Consider the following 17,620-nt stretch of genomic DNA (forward strand, 5'->3'; position numbering starts at 1 on the left):
GGATGCCCAGAAAGTGATACACATGAGGATCAGTCAAGGCTTTTCATTATGTGAGGAATTGCTGGTCAAATATCAACATCCAACATGCTTCTCTTACGTCAGCTCTAACTGTGAGGGATCCTCAAGATTTTTGTTAAAAAGATATATAAATGTTTGTCGTGGAGTCCGCACATTGTCACAGCTCCATCACATAGGGGAACTTACCAGCTTTCTATTGTAACAGTGTTACTAAACAGAAACATGCTGAGTGACCAGAAAAATTAAAAACCCATGTACAGTAAAATACAGTGAAATACCACAGCATTGTAATGTTGCAAGGTGTCTCTGATTTTTTGTTCCCCCTAGGACTTAGCAATGTGGATAACATTCAGTAAAGATCTTTAACAATGTTTTTATACTGCGATATATAGCACATTCTCTACAGTACTGTAAATTGCCATAAAGCAGTATTGCTCATTGATTTGCCTACACTGCTCTAATACAGACAGACATATTTAATACTGTATATTGTCAGTGTAAAGGCCTTAACACACCAGGGGCATTTTTTTGTGCCATTAAAATTGCACATCAATATATTTTTTTTAACCCAGGGACGGCAACAACCAATTACATTGAAAGGACATCACGTCACAACGTCATGACAATGGTGAACCTGTTGATCAATTATATTTCTCAGCACTCTCTATTATATGACAAAGGATCCAAAAAATGATAAAAAGAACTCAATGACATCATGTTGAGTAGCATCCACAGACAAATACATGGAGGCTCGGTAGTCCAAACCAAGATGGCACACTCAACCTTGACAACAGCAGCACATATCACATCCAATCCCTCAATTCTTGGCTCTCAGAGTAAAGGTCCTAGACATAAATACTGTGTAAATGTTTACCAGAAAAAACTCAAAGTCATTCAGAGAAAATCTATTTGAAATTTTTATTGAACAAATGTTGCGACTGTTGCAAATCCGCAACACTGCCGATATGAATAGTTTTGAGGCAAAATATTTAAAGGTGAGCATTTTGTATTTTCATGTCATTTATTTGTCACGCCCCACGGTGTGTAAAGGCTTTAAACAATATGGGAAAGTCTGATCTACAGGCAGAAAGATTTCTAGCTACTAGTGCTTTTTATTGTCACACTGTCCAACTGGTTCTTTCACATTCAGTGGGCGTAGAGCCTTAAAAGCCACAGAATTGAACAAACATTTTAAAGCTACTAAAAATATTTTAGAATTAACAGCAGATCAAACGTGTATGTGAAAGGGATCAACTCTTCCCAGTTCAACAGCAAGTTACAAGACGTACTTACCACAGCCTACAGTTTGCGAACTAGCTATCACCTATTTTCCGAGAGCCTGTCTGCAAAAGTTTGTGTTTATCAACCATCCAGACCCGACACACATACCCTTAACTTAATGCAATATACGAGCACAATTGTCAGGACTTAGGGTGGAGACAGACAGAGACGAGTGCCGTGACATGTGTGTTAAAGAGAGAGGGAAAGTGAAGGTGGAAGGTGGACTATTGCATGCATTGTTTCTGTAAGTTATTAATAACTTTGAACCATTTCCTCACACATGATAGACTCAGCATAGACTGCTTCATCCTGTTGCTGCAGTATGTCACCATCGCTGCCATATTGGATGTGTAAGACTGGCCTTGAGTTGATTAATTTCAAACTGCTTATTTTGAATCCTAATTTTAAATACATGTTGATTTTTTTTTTTTTTTTAATCATGCAAATTTGGTTGGGTGGTTTTAAAATATTTTTTCTGTCGCATGACAAACTCAGAACACATTTATTTTTGCTTTGCCTCAACTTTAATGCTGCTTTTAAATGTGTTTTTATTATGCAGTAACCATCACTGTTATGCAGTACCACAGGCTGACAGTGACAGTTACTGACAGTGTCAGACTGCAGCCTGAGAATAAACATAAAGAAACACACAAACTTAAAACAACACACAAACTTTAAACAACACACATTAGCTTTCTAGCAAATGTGTCATTCTTATTCAAAAGCATGGAAGCAGGTCTTGTCCTGAACCTTGTCTTGTTGAACCAGCTACCAACAAACCAAGGGGTTAAAGTATCAGTGTGTGTGAAACATCCTCAGAGAAATGCGACTAAAAGAAAACATAGTTTGTTTTTTTTAATTCTTTTGACATATTATTTTTGACCAAGTTTTTGCTTTCATTTTTCACTCCAGTTCAGCGTATGACCACAACTTGGAGAGGAACGTTGCCATCAAGAAGCTGAGCCGGCCATTTCAGAATCAAACTCATGCGAAACGGGCCTACAGGGAACTGGTGCTAATGAAATGTGTCAACCACAAGAACGTAAGAGCTTAAGTTCCGTTCTTTTGAGCATGTTATTTTAATCTTTCTGTATGTCTATTTAATATTAGGGATGAGATGTGACACCTTTTCTGTCTTATGTATAAGTGTGTCTCCTGTGGGGACAGGCTTATATCTGGGTTTAAAGGTTGTTTCAGAGTTTAAATCAGTCAAGATGCAATGTGATGAACAAGCATGTGGGAGCAGTGAATTTCCGATAGAACAGCGGACACTTGGATGGAGCAAAGCTTGCCCTGAGGATAGATCTGGAAAATGTAACTAAATCAGTTTGAACATCTTTTTTGTCCTCATGTGTCCTGAAATTATGCTGTGTCAGGCTGCATTTCAAATTACAATACCTTGGTTGATTGACAGGTCATCTCGAAAACAGGAATCTTGTGGATTACCACAGCGCTCCTTCCTGCTACTGCTGTTCTATGTAGTGTTTTGAATCAGTGAATGTCCTGTTATTCATTATTAAAGCTCAGGCTGCTGCAGTCGGAGCCTCTCAGTTGTTCCTTGGTGGTTCAGGGATGCAGAGTTGATAATGGTGATGTCATTCATTTACAACCCTTCATCTCCCCTCCACACTCACAGATTAATAACTGTGCTTTTTATTTCAACAGATAATCGGCCTTTTAAATGTATTCACACCACAGAAGACACTGGAAGAATTCCAAGATGTGTGAGTATAACTGAGCCCAAATAACATCTGCTTGCTGGGTGTTTGTAAAATCAATACAGGATGTAGCATGCTGGGGGCTTAGATTGCCTTTTCTGACTTTGGGGGCTTGTGCAGCTCAGCTTGATCTCTGGTTAGTGTGTTATTCTACCTCACTATAACCACACAGTGCGGGGAGATGTGATTTACAGAAGACATATAATTATAATCCCTGTAATTACTGTAAAACATGCACATGTTTAATGTTGAAGGCACTTTCTACAAACTAGATCCAGTCATCTGATTAACAGGTGGAAATGTGTCATCGTAAAGTAAATGTAAACACTGACTTAAGGAGAAGCTTTAGTAGTTTTTTCAACCCTGACTTTATCTTCCTTTGTTTTCGTGCTCAAGTGACTAATGGGAACTACACTTGAAAAAAATTGTTCAGTGCTGCAGCTGGCAGCCTCAAAACAGGCTGCAGTGTAATCACTGGTAACATATGACCCATATGTCTTGTTTTTGCCACTGACAGGCTCAGATTATTATTCTAAGTGTCTAACAACATTATGGAAAGGATCCCTACAGCGATAGATATTTTGTTGAAGAATAAGATCCTTTTTCTTCACCCAGAAACAGCCCTGAACTTTGATTTTTTAAATCAAACCACAGCTGGTGATTGTTAGAAAGTGGAAAGACAAACCAAGATGATTTTTGTGAGTTTTGTATTGTTTCTGTCAACTTTAAATTAAGTGTCTTTTACGTTAATTAACTGTTTTTTTTAAATGGAGACTGGTGAGTTTAGCCTTAGAGTTTTGTGGCTGTAATCTGGTTAAACAGAAAGGATTTTACTCTTGAACAAAAAGGTCTATCTCTGTAGTGACCCTTTCTGTAATGTTTTCAAACACTAAGAATAACAATCTGAGCCTGTCAGTGGCAAAACAAGCACGTGGAACAAAATCAGTGGTGCACATTTGCCCTGAGTGGTTACATTGCATTGTGCTTTGCTGCTACTGGCAACAGTCCTCTCACCCAATGCTGGACCAATTTCAGAAAATGTTGTTCCAATGGGAAAATACGGTCAGGTTGAAACATACCATCAGGGCTGTCCCAAATACCATTTTTTAACATTCGGACCTTCGGCAGAATTTATAACGAATATTCGAACATTCGAATATTCAAATATTCGTTTGCTGTGCTGCAATAAAATGGTTAATCAGCAGTGCTGTGCACTGTAGAGTCCATGAGCTGCTGGTTCTGCCGGCCTGAACAGAATATAATGTCTATAGCCTTACTGTTGTGTGTACAGCCTTTATAGACTGAGCTGAGTAGTGATGCGCGGGTCGACCCGTAACCTGTGGGACCCACAAATGGACCTGCGGGTCGGGCAGCAGTGATCGTCTGTTAAATCGGTCTGTAAATGATATTTTGACATTATTATTATAATCTATTAATCTATAATCTATTACTGTCAAGGTACTGATGCGTTGAGCAGGTGACAGTCCGCTGTCGTTTTCAAAACACACTTGTGTCACGCACTCCAAAAGAAACTTGTTGAAACTTTAAACAATAATTTATTGTACAAAACAGGGGAAACAAACGTTGACAAAAACGGTTCCATAATTCATATTAAATTCAAAAGATAATGAAAAAACAGCTGCAAGTTAGAGGGAATAGTGATAAAGTGGTAAAACTTGGCATTGATCCACAGCCTCAGACGGATGCGCTCAAGCCTGCCGTGTGCACAAGCTCAGTTGGTAGGCTATACTTTATTTTCACATTTTTAACAATGCAATTTCAAAGTTTTGATTTTTATTGATAATCTACATTTACCAACAACAAAAAGACTACATTTAGCACCAAAAAAATATGTAAAAATAAGTAAATAAATAAATTACAAAAACGAATATCGAATACCAAATTTTCCTAACGAATACCTACCCATAGAAACGAATATTCGAATATCCGAATATTTGGGTACAGCCCTACATACCATACATATCCTTTAAGTCACAACAGACTGAAAATGGCTATATTTGATATCAAGGGTCCATGACACAACTTTTCAACATACAAACTTCCAAATAATGGTTCTGGTGGAGTGCAACTTCCACAATCTGTCCCCTAAGCTTTATTTCTTTGTAAACTCCAGCCTCATAAATTCCACATTGGGTGGACACTGCCTTTAATAAGATGAAAACTGGGGTATATTTGGCAGCGTCCCCGATGTGTTTGGAAGTTGACAAGACGCCCATGTGAGTGGAAACTGGCTGTGGAATCGCAGAGAGGGGAATACTAAACTGAGATGTGGGGGAAGTGATGATTTTGCGGAGTATGATGGGAACAAACATGATTAATGCCATCCTCTTGAAGCTCTGTGTGTGTGTGTGTGTGTGTGTGTGTGTGTGTGTGTGTGTGTGTGCGCGCGCGCTTATGTGTCTGAGAGCTTGTGTGTGTGTCTGCAGCGCTGTGTCTGCCTGATTGGAGCTAAAAAGGAAACTGGACAAATCATAGCCAGAGGGCTGCGGGGCGAACACACAGTTAGAGGATGGAGGAGAACACTCCATTGCGCTGAGTGTTTGTGTACCTGAATGCAGGCTTGTATTACAGAGTGCATGACAGGGCATTATACACATTTCTATCATATGAAATATGGATATCAGCATATACATATGTGTGCATGTGTGCTTACACTTACCTGCATAAAAACTAGGGATGGGAATCGAGAACCGGTTCCTGTTAAGAACCGGTTCCAACTGGTCCAATTCATCGACATCATTAGCCTTTATGCTTAACGATTCCCTTATCGATTCTTTTCATTACGCTGAATCTATGCTCGTCAGTCAGCAGCCCGTTCAACAACAAAGAAGACGTAATGGCAGAGAGACAGAAGTGGTCAAAGCCGTAGTTTCACTTCACGCTGTTGTTAGCTCACTGTGGAGCTTCGGAGCATCCCCGCTCCAGGTGGACGGCGGGCAGGGCGCTGTTGTTGTTAGCCTCCCTGGAGCTGCTAGCCCAGTTTGGAGCTTCAGTGCATCCCCGCTCCAGGTGGACGGCGGGAGGGGCGCTGTTGTTGTTAGCCTCCCTGGAGCTGCTAGCCCAGTTTGGAGCTTCGGTGCATCCCCGCTCCAGGTGGACGGCGGGAGGGGCGCTGTTGTTGTTAGCCTCCCTGGAGCTGCTAGCTCACTGTGGAGCTTCGGAGCATCCCCGCTCCAGGTGGACGGCGGGCGGGGCGCTGTTGTTGTTAGCCTCCCTGGAGCTGCTAGCCTAGTTTGGAGCTTCGGCGCATCCTCGCTCCAGGTGGACGGTGGGCGGGGCGCTGTTGTTGTTAGCCACCCTGGAGCTGCTAGCTCACTGTGGAGCTTCGGAGCATCCCCGCTCCAGGTGGATGGCGGGCGGGGTGCTGTTGTTGTTAGCCTCCCTGGAGCTGCTAGCCTAGTTTGGAGCTTCGGCGCATCCCCGCTCCTGGTTGACGGTGGGCGCGGCGCTGTTGTTGTTAGCCTCCCTGGAGCTGCTAGCCTAGTTTGGAGCTTCGGCGCATCCTCGCTCCAGGTGGACGGTGGGCGGGGCGCTGTTGTTGTTAGCCTCCCTGGAGCTGCTAGCTCACTGTGGAGCTTCGGAGCATCCCCGCTCCAGGTGGATGGCGGGAGGGGCGCTGTTGTTGTTAGCTTCCCTGGAGCTGCTAGCCCAGTTTGGAGCTTCGGTGCATCCCCGCTCCAGGTGGACGGCGGGAGGGGCGCTGTTGTTGTTAGCCTCCCTGGAGCTGCTAGCTCACTGTGGAGCTTCGGCGCATCCCCGCTCCAGGTGGACGGCGGGCGGGGCGCTGTTGTTGTTAGCCTCCCTGGAGCTGCTAGCCTAGTTTGGAGCTTCGGCGCATCCTCGCTCCAGGTGGACGGTGGGCGGGGCGCTGTTGTTGTTAGCCTCCCTGGAGCTGCTAGCCGACTGTGGAGCTTCGGCGCATCCTCGCTCCAGGTGGACGGCGGGCAGGGCGCTGTTGTTGTTAGCCTCCCTGGAGCTGTTAGCCCACTATGGAGCTTCGGCGCATCCCCGCTCCCGTTGTCGGATTTCATGGGAACACCAAGGATGGTAAGATGAGGGCACTTGAGTTGATTTGCACGCTATTTGTTGTTATAATATGCTGGGCTAGCTGCGTTAGCTGCCTCACCTGAGTTAGCTGCACTAACTGCGTGGTGTTGACACACTCAGGCTGGGGATGCTTTTTTTTTTCAAATCTTTCTAAGCTAGACCATGGCTTTAAGGTTCATAATAAAACGTTCTGAAAGCAGATGTCTTGGGTTACAAACAACAGGAGGTGATATCATTAATTCACAGGAGGAATCGATAAGGGAATCGATAAAGAATCGGATCGATAAGCAGAATCGATAATGGCATTGATATCGATAAAATCCTATCAATTCCCACCCCTAATAAAGACATTCTGTGCCATACCCTTTTTCTGTTTCCTACATGTTGTATTAAAACATGGAGTTTATCCAAATATCATCCAAGCAGAAGTCCTACTTTTTACAGAGTAAAGCTGCACGCTCTGTCACCAAGATGTTTCTCTGTGTATAAAAATCTGTCAGAAGTTCCTTACTCCCTACTAGGATTGTAGGGACTGATGATGTAAGAGCTGCCAGACAACATAACATCATCACTGTTTTGAGAGGGAGAACCATTACTGTCACTTCCTAAATGCCATGGGAAACAAGTGCTGCGTGGGTGAGATCAAAGAGTAGATTTTAAACTTGCTTATGCAGAGTTACGTGGCATTTAAGTTCAGGGCTATCTGGAGACTAATAAGTCAGGAAATTTTTCAATAACTCACCAGAAACTTTTAATCCTATGTTATTACATTTTTTTTGTGTTTGAGTAGTGTCACATTGTCACATAATTCATAAAAATAAGCTTCATATATATGAAATGTATGAAAAGTGAAAAAAGATGTTTTATGTTTTAACTTATGAAGTAAATATTGCTCGCAGAATGTAACGGCCATAGAATAATGACATCATTGGCATTTAGATTGGTTCCTTATAAGCCTTTCCTCAATTTAGTCTGCCACCAAGTACAATGTCCTGTGGAAGTAAAGGCTGGATTTACAGCACGGAGGAAGCGCCTCAGCCACAAACTGTATAAAAATAGGTTAATGGACGTAGCCACTGCGACGGTTTGTGGACTCCCATTTTGCAGCCTCGAGTTGCATTTTGATTGTCCTCGTCTTGGATTTTGGAGCAGAAGTGGCCATATTTGGAAGGGAGGGTGAAGCTAACCCCATCACTGACTGTTAGCTTGGTTAGCACAGTGCCTTTATGGTTAACTGTGATAATGGTAGTGCTAATTTTTGCTAGCCAAAAACAGGCTTATAACCATAAGAACAAAATGTACTTGCCAGCAAAACTGAACATCTGACTCCTTAGAGGGTCTTTTAGCACAATTAACTTTCATGAACTTAAAACACATTGAAATAGCAATAGCTACAGATACTATATTCTGTGAATCTGGGGTTATTCCATGGTTGTGTTACCAAACCAACATTCTTGACATGGCAGCGACTTGTCAACATAAAACATCCACCTGTCACTCAGTGCGGCCATTCCCTTTATTATGCATAACTTTAAGCCTTAATAACATTTAAGTAGGTGAGTTATATGAAAATCATCCCCGTACAGTTGTTAACGGAGCAATTAGTGACACCAAAACCTTTTTTGGTACCGGGCTGTGAACATGTTAAGTTTTGTTGTAAATTTGGGCATTTCAACATGGGTATCTGTGGGGATTGACTTGCTTTTGTAGCCAGTCTCAAGTGGCCTTTTAAGGAACTGCAGTTTTTGGCACTTAAGCATTGTCACTTGGTCATCCACAGCGCAACCAAAACATAAAGAAGATAGCACTTTTGTTTTCCCCTGTTGCTATTAGTAGCTATCCCCTGTTTCCAAAGAGCATCACAGCAGCAGAAATGGCAGACCATGGAACAACTGAAGTAACTGTGGAAAAAATGGTAGTTGTTAGGCTCTGAGGAAAATGGAAAGTGGTCCAGTTAACTTTGCTACCACAATAATAGCACTTGGAAATGCAAGGGTAGGGGGAAAAGTTGAAAAATTGTCTGTGACCTAGGACTCCGTGTACATGTATGTCCGCCCGTCCGTCTGATTATTTTACCCTCTGGTTTCCCTGCAGGTATCTGGTGATGGAGCTGATGGATGCCAACCTCTGCCAGGTGATTCAGATGGAGCTGGACCACGAGAGGCTGTCCTACCTGCTCTACCAGATGCTGTGTGGAATCAAACACCTGCACGCTGCTGGCATCATACACAGGGTGAGGCACACCAATATACATGTCTACACATGAAACAGTTTGTCGAAATGTTAAACTGAAAGCACACATGTGCAAGCTCAAACTGATCTACAGCTGGATATTAGCATTTTATGATTTAGCTGCTGCGGATCTCTCTGGATCCGAAATACAGAGGTATTTGGTTGGCAGCTATTAGCCAGCAAAATACTATACATGGCAAAAGCCATCATATGCCAATCACATATAATATATCAAGCTATTACAAGTTTAAAGTTGAGAGTTAAAGGAATAGTTCAACATTTGGGAAATACACTTATTTGTTTACTTGGCGGGGCGCAGAGACTTTCTGGAGTCTCTGTAAACTCATTGTGACAACCAGGCTCCAGGAAGTCCCTGCCCCCGGCCAAGAAATAGTCAAGCCCAAAACTCTCTCAAAACCACAACATGTCATTTTTACACTTCAGTTTTTGTATGGATTAAGCAAAAGAGATTTAGAGCCATATTTTAATCACACAAAAGCAACACAACTCTAGGATTCAGGAACTGTGTGGCTCCAAGTGCTAAAGGGCTGGGTGAAGGTAAATATCGATCAGAAGGTGTGGTTATTGACAAATATACACTCAGCCAGTCACATCACTGCCCTCATCGCTCTGAAACAGCTGTGCCAATCACAGTGACGCATGATAAACACGGCTACAAAATGGAAACACTCCTCTCCAGGAAATCATGTTGTTGTTTGGATGATGCTGAGCAGCATAATGGCTCTGCACTCTGGGGCGGCACTTCCCCAGTCAGAGGTTGCAGATGTATCAGTGTACTTGCTTGTGCCGGTCATCGAGCTGCCTTAAAAAACAGGGCCCATAACGTATTAATAGATGATTCAATCCTGGTTGACGGATTTTGTAAATTCCTGACAGAACCTGGCTAACTGTCTCTAGTCTTTATGCTAAGCTAAGCTAACTGGCTGCCAGTGGTAGCTTCATATTTACTATACAGACATAAGCACAGTATGATTTTTTTGTCTAAGGCTGAATTTCTACTCCTGCATTGAATCGATGCTGTGTCTATGGCATAGGCTCTGGATAGACGTAGAGCCTACTTCGTAGCCTGACGTGCACCGCCCCAGAAATGTAACTACACGTTGCGGTGACGCAGAAGCCTGTTTATTTTTTTATGCTGAAACCATCAGAAACGAACCTTTTATTTACTTTTATGTCACATATAAGAAACAATAAATTGTGTAGATAATAAAGCCTGCACAAAAATAGCATTACACATATCACTTGTGTGTAATTTATCCTTCAGGGATTATACCAAGGGATTTATCCTGCCTTCATATGAGAAAAGGATATCTCTGCTCGTCGCTAGGCTAATTTATACCATGTAAAATGCCATAGGCTTTTGCTAATAATGTTAGCATGTTATACTTGTTTGGAAAACGTGTGTAGTATAAAACAGTTGTTTTGACGGTGAACCTTGTGAGTTGTACTGGAACCAAATTTTGTAACTATGTTAAACATTGCTGTTGTCCCTGGTTTCTTATGAGAAGAGGAAAAGTTCGCTAGCTGCACGGCGAATTTGTACAATGTAAAATGCCATAGGCATGTGCCAATAACGTTAGCATGTTATTAGTCTCGCTCACCAGACCTTTCTCAAGAAAAGAAAGGTCTGGCTGGGCCTACTCTCACTTTAAGATTGGAGAAAAAAACGCCGCAGCTGCTTGTATTTCTTTCAACCAATAACAATCGTTCTGGGTGGTGCCACAGCAACAGTGCGCTTGCAAAAATATTGCCGGGGGGAAACAGGTTTTGGTGTAACACGCCCACAAAAATATCGCCTACAGGACGCGAACCACGGCAGAAAAATGGCTACATCCCCGCAAGATCAAACACCGCAAAAGTTAGTAAAGGACGTGTTGAAAACTGCTACACAACCGGAGGTGGTAGGGTGGGACTTCAGCGGGTGGCTCGTTCTGCCCAATGAGAGGCTGATCTATGCAGCGAACTTCCGCCCACTCAGACTAGCATGTTATATATCTCTTGGAAAATGTGTTTAGTATAAAGACAGTTGTTTTGTCAGTGAACCTTGTGAGCTTTAATGGAGCTGAATTTTGTAACATTACCTTTGTTAAGTGTTGCTGTTGTCCCTGGCTTCATATGAGTAGAGGAAAATTCCCCTAGCCTCTAGGCTAATTTATACAATGTAAAATACCATAGGCTTGTGCTGAAACATTAGCATGTTGTATTTGTGAGGAAAATGTGTCCAGATAAAGACAAGCGCTTTGTCTGTGAATGCTGCAAGTTATAGTGAAGCTGATTTGTGTGCTTGTGTTTGAAATGGTAGCTATTACGCCATGGTTATGTGTTTTTGGGTGTGTTTTGAATCAACTAAACTTTACAGTTTAGTTCACAGAAACTCCGCCAATGACTAGTGTTTTGGAGGTGTAACTGCAGAGTCACACAGACACACCACCGCACAAGTATAAATCCATGAAAATGTGAAAGCTGGCACAATCTCATTTCATTTTCATTTATTGACACTTTAGCAGCAGATAACAGACAAACATAAACAGGTTGTTAGGCAGCAGATTTTGATGTACAGGTTGCAGTAAAACACACACATGTATGCACTCAGGCTCTTGTTTACTTTTCAAACAACAGACACAAATGACACACTCACACACCCTGAAGCACCAGCAGCCATATACAAAGGATCCCTCTTGTATGCACACACACACACACACACACACACACACACACACACACTCTGACAGCACTCTGTCAATCATCCTCAGTGAAAGACGAAGCAGTAGATTAGCAGAGCTCCTCTTGCTCTGCCAGCCAGAACTAATTGAGCCACAGGCGGAGCTACCCACCACCGCTCGCATCAGCACGCAAAGCTTTCATAAGGTGAACAGATGCAATATGAGTCATGGATCGCCAAAGATTCAGCTCTCTTGTTCTCATTCACAGAGTGATGAGAGCTCTCCAGTCCCTTTTAAGATGCTCAGAGTTGCTAAGCACTCCCTCTAGAATACATTTTCCTAACTATCAAGGCAGTAGAGCGCTATCGACTGTGCTTAAGTTCTGCTGCTTGATGTCTCATTGTCAAGAAGGTTTTTTGTTTCTTACCTATAATGCATTAAGGATTTCCTGAAGTTCGTTCTGTATTGTTTGCTACTGAGCTGCCCTCTGGACATTTTTGGACACTTTGATGCCAGGTGTTAAAGCAGTCTGTGTATCATTTCCAAACTAGGAAGTGATCACAATAAAGACAACAGTGACTGCTATGACACTCCAGATGAAGTATCCAATCTGTTGTAAATCACACTGTAATAATCAGCTGGCAGATGGCCGCCAGAAAATTATAGCCACAGGCGCTGAGTCTTGTTGATGACATGACAACAATGTCAGTTTGGTTCGTCATGATTATTTTCAGAAGACGACAAAGACTTCCTCCTGCACGTCAACCATTTTACAAGCTCTTTGTTATTTAGCAGGGGAATTAATACACTTTGAAGGAGACTGTCCAAGACAATCAGAGTCACAGATCATTAGGGCTGGGCAGTATGGCCTATAAATAATATCGCAGTACTTTCGGGCGTTACCACAAAACACGATATAAACCTTGATATTTTGAAATTTCCTCTAAACTGCTGTTGACTGCTAAAATACTAAACTACTGAATAAACTACTGTTACAAAATCAAATACAGTACTTTTATAATAAAGTTGAAATACTGTTATTAATAATAAAGTTAATTATAGTGCTGTAATGATAAAGTTAAACAAAATATTGTTATAATAAAGTTAGATAAAGTACTGTTATAATAAAGTTAAATAAAGTACTGTTATCATAAAGTTAAATAAAGTACTGCTGTAAAAAGTTAAATACAGTGCTGTTATAATAGAGCTAAATAAAGTACTGTTATAATAAAGTTAAATAAAGTACTGTTATCATAAAGTTAAATAAAGTACTGCTGTAAAAAAGTTAAATACAGTGCTATTATAATAGAGTTAAATAAAGGTGGCGTGGTGGTTAGCACTGTCGCCTCACAGCAAGAGGGTTGCCAGTTCGATCCCGGGTGTGGGAGCCCTTCTGTGCGGAGTTTGCCTGTTCTCCCCGTGTCAGCGTGGGTTCTCTCTGGGCACGCCGGCTTCCTCCTACAGTCCAAAAACTAGGTTAATTGATAACTCTAAATTGTCCGTAGGTGTGAATGTGAGTGTGAGTGGTTGTTTGTCTCTATGTGTCAGCCCTGCGATAGTCTGGCGACCTGTCCAGGGTGTACCCTGCCTCTCGCCCAATGTCAGCTGGGATAGGCTCCAGCCCCCCCCAAGACCCTCAAGAGGTTGAAGCGGTTAAAAGATGAATGAATGAAAGTACTGTTATAATAAAGTTAAATAAAGTACTGCTGTAACAGACTACTGTTATAATAAATTATAGAGTGTAATCGATATATTGCCTGCCCTTAAAGGGGCAGTAAGCGAAATCGTTTCACCGCTAGGTTCGCTGTTGTGCACTGCCTATAGAGCAAAACAAAGTGTGTCATGAGCCACTCCTCCCTCTACCTCTGTTCTCCAACCGGTGGTTATTCACATGAACGTACATGAACGTGCAGCCTGATCGGCTTGTAAACAATGGGCTGGAGATCAACACAGAGAGAGGGTGTGTGAGGTCATACTATACTCCAGATGAAATTACACCCCTAGTTCTTCACATAGCAATTTTTTAATTCCTTCGATCTAGAAATGATGAATTTCGCTTATTGCTCCTTTAAGCTCAGTGAGTTTCTTCTTGTCGGCGTCAGGCTATCGTCATGAAGCAGTGCAGAAAATAATGCAGCCCTAATGTGAAGACACTGAATCCAAAACTGTTAAATTATGGAAAAAACAAGTGGGACCAAACAAAACAAACCCTTTGTGATACATCATCTCTTTGTTTTTCATACTTTGTAAGAATGAATGATAGTGTCCTCTAGAGGAAAACAGGCCCCAGTGTCCAAATACACCAACTACAGTGTTTTCCATATATAGAATTTATTAGATTTGTTCCCACACAAAAAATATTTGTTGTATTTGTTATTTTTTACTTTAAAAAACACTGGTACATTTGGCAAATGTGGAAATGAATGTCCCTAATTGAAGATGAAACTGACTGCAACACTGCTTTTCAGTTGACTTGGACCTCTGATCTAAATCAGACTTGTAATTCTCAGTGATGTCTTTTCTGTGTAGGACCTGAAGCCGAGCAACATCGTGGTGAAGTCTGACTGCACACTGAAGATCCTGGACTTTGGCCTGGCCAGGACAGCCGCCACCGGCCTCCTCATGACGCCCTACGTGGTCACCCGCTACTACCGCGCCCCAGAGGTCATCCTGGGCATGGGCTACCAGGCCAACGGTGAGTGGAGGAAAGCAGCTTCTTGACAGCGACTGGCCAATAAGGAGCTCTTAAGCTGCTGCCTGACCTGCTGCATGGCCCTCCCCCCTGGGATGTTTTCAACAGCACCTCCCAAACACACACACACACACACACACACACACACACACACACACACACACTTCCACACACACACTCCCTGTTCCTGTAAAGGTCACACTCAGGGGGGAAGTTGGCATGTTGGGCATCGGTGCTTTGTGTGAAACTTCCTGTCTGGGGACTCCAGTTCCCAGCAGTGCTTTAGCATGCGTTTGATGTTTTATTAAGAGGTTGCCTGTCCTGAGCTCCGAACAGCCTGGCTAAAAACGCCAGTATGAATACAGGCACTTGTGCATGCTTCAGCAGTTTCACTCAGTGCTCCTGCTTGGAACATATCACAGTTTCTGCAAGACAGTCTTAATGGAACGGTCTAACATTTTGAGAAATATGCCTTTTTGCCTTGTGTTGGTTTGGAAGATTGGTACCGCAGTTAGCTTAGGTTAGCATATAGACTGCTAGCAGGGGGAAACGGCTAGCCAGGCTCAGTCCAAGGGTAAAGAACTTCACTTACCAGCACCTCTAAAGCTCACAAATTAACACGTTATATTTTGTTTCATATTCAGAACAGAAAAAACAAAGTTGTAGTTTTACGGGGGTTATGTGTCGGACTAGGTCCTGGTTGAGTCCAGGAAATATAACATGTGAATAAGTGAGCCCTGGTGGAGCTAGAGGGCAGATGATTTAGACTGAGCCGTGCTAGCCGTTTATCCCTGTTGCCAGTTTTTATGCTAAGCTAGGCTAGCTGTCTCTTGGTTCTAGTCATATATTCAGCATACAGACATGTAAGTGGTATCAACCTTTCCATTTAATTCTCGGCAAGAAAGCCAGCAAGCATATTTTCCAAAATTTTAAATTGTTCCTTTGATAGAGACGAGACTGGGGCTCCAGTAACCTAGCAGATAGTTGGACTTTAAGGTATTTAGTCAGATGAATAACAGTCCATTTGGCAAATTTTTGATTTCTAGATATTAAAAGAACCCAGGGAATCACATGTTGCCTCTGGTACTGGCATCATGAGGTGGACACATAGCAACAATGCTCCCATTATGGCAAAACTCCAGGGTATCTTTGGTATTTATCAACTTGGACGGCATTTTCCCATGTGTTTGTGCTTTAGTGAACAATGGGAACACCAATTTTTGAATTTGGTCCAGTGTTGAGCAGGAGCGCAGCAGTTGACAGCTACGAAACAGTCTGCAATGTTATCTTGAGTCCAACAGAACACTGTCAATGTACATCCACTAAAACTGCTAGCTTTTGCCACTGACAGGCTCAGCTTGTTATGAAAAGTGTCTCACAATTATGGAAAGGACCCTACAAAGAAATAAAACATTTTCCTTTACCTTTCGATTGATCTGGTCTTTTTGTTATCGTCTTCAGAACAAGACTTCTGCTTTGAGCAAGACTTGGTTACACACATGTTAAGAAGGATATGAGAAACGTTTTATTTCTCTGTAGGGTCCTTTCCATTTTGTTGCCTGATGCTTATAAGAACCATCTAAGCCTGCCAGTGGCAAAAACAAGCACTTTCAGTGGACGTACTGTACATTGACGGTGCAGTATTGCCCCTGATTGGATTGAAGGATTGATTACACTGTTAGTTTAATGGCTGCCAGTTGCAGTGGTCTTACTGGACCAATTTCAAAAACTGTTGTTCCCATTCGTCACTACGGCATAAAAACATGAGAAAAGGTGGTCCAGGTTGAAAAATACCAAAGTTCCCCTTCAATACTAACGCTCTCTCATCCTTGGTCCTCTTGACCCAAAACACTGACCCTAATTTTTCCTGCTGACTTGTTGCTTTTTTTTGCTTATTCTCTTCTCCCTCCTTTTATGCTGCACATATGTAGTGGATATTTGGGCTGTGGGCTGCATTATGGCAGAAATGGTTCGCCACAAAATCCTTTTTCCAGGAAGGGATTGTATCCTTGAGCTGCTTGCAGCAGTGTTTGGCATTTCTTATGAAACAAAACATAGCACCCGGAACGTCTTTTCGTCTCTTCAAACCATGTCTCTTCATCAAATGGATCGCACAGAGATCATAACCCGAGAGCAACTATAGAGATTCTATTTCTCGGATTTGCCTGACACCTCGACTCGCATCCACCCACCTGCAGTTCCTACAGACAGACAAACTCACACGACTGCCTCCTCACTCACCTCGGCACTGTTGCTTCAAGCACCACGACAGTCACACGAAAAACCTGAAATAGAATTGAATAGTTTGCTCCTCCATTGCTAAGAACTAAACTGCATGAAATACCCTCCTGCATCCTCAGTCTGCTCTTCATGTCTTTGTTAATGCAGCAGTCACAGGTTTTGTCCCACAACATAATACTAAAAAAATTGGTGTTGTGTTTTAGAAGTATTTGTGTGACTCTGGAACGGCAGTGTTGCACATGTGGGTGTGACAAAAGCTCCAAAATGATCATTTCTGGCCGTATAGATCAGAATGTTCAAGTTTAACACAGCATGAAGTGCAGTGAGGATACTGAGGGTGTTGCATTTCTACAAAAACACATTTTCAGAAGACCTTGACAGTCAGTGTCTCACTTTAAAAGCCTCTGATTCACTATTCAGTGCATCTGAAGCAGAAATGATCTGAAACATATATTCTTGATTAGTAATACTGCTGCTAGTACAGAAATGTGCAGTATGTACAGTTAAAGCCAGCCAAAAAGAATCATAATATTTTCTCTAGCTATGTGGGACGCTGACCAGGTTTGAGTGCACCCAACTGCATGCAGTTCATTTTGTCTTGTATCACACACATCACCTGGCATCACATCACATCATGTTTTGTTTTTTATTTTCCCTTATGTTCTTATGAGTTTTTTATGTTGTAA

General features: G+C 42.3%; 1 protein-coding gene across 1 annotated transcript in view; it reads left to right on the forward strand.

The window, feature by feature from the left end:
* mapk8b (mitogen-activated protein kinase 8b) overlaps positions 1 to 17,620 on the forward strand; it is a 48,943-nt gene that overhangs the window by 13,681 nt on the left and 17,642 nt on the right. Inside the window, 5 exon segments of the mRNA XM_078163711.1 lie at positions 2,212 to 2,341; positions 2,965 to 3,023; positions 9,180 to 9,318; positions 14,531 to 14,696; positions 16,625 to 16,696. Of these exon segments, the coding sequence (XP_078019837.1) occupies positions 2,212 to 2,341; positions 2,965 to 3,023; positions 9,180 to 9,318; positions 14,531 to 14,696; positions 16,625 to 16,696 (566 nt within the window).

This window comes from Epinephelus lanceolatus, chromosome 21 (assembly GCF_041903045.1).
Source record: "Epinephelus lanceolatus isolate andai-2023 chromosome 21, ASM4190304v1, whole genome shotgun sequence".
Taxonomy (NCBI): Eukaryota; Metazoa; Chordata; class Actinopteri; order Perciformes; family Serranidae; genus Epinephelus; species Epinephelus lanceolatus.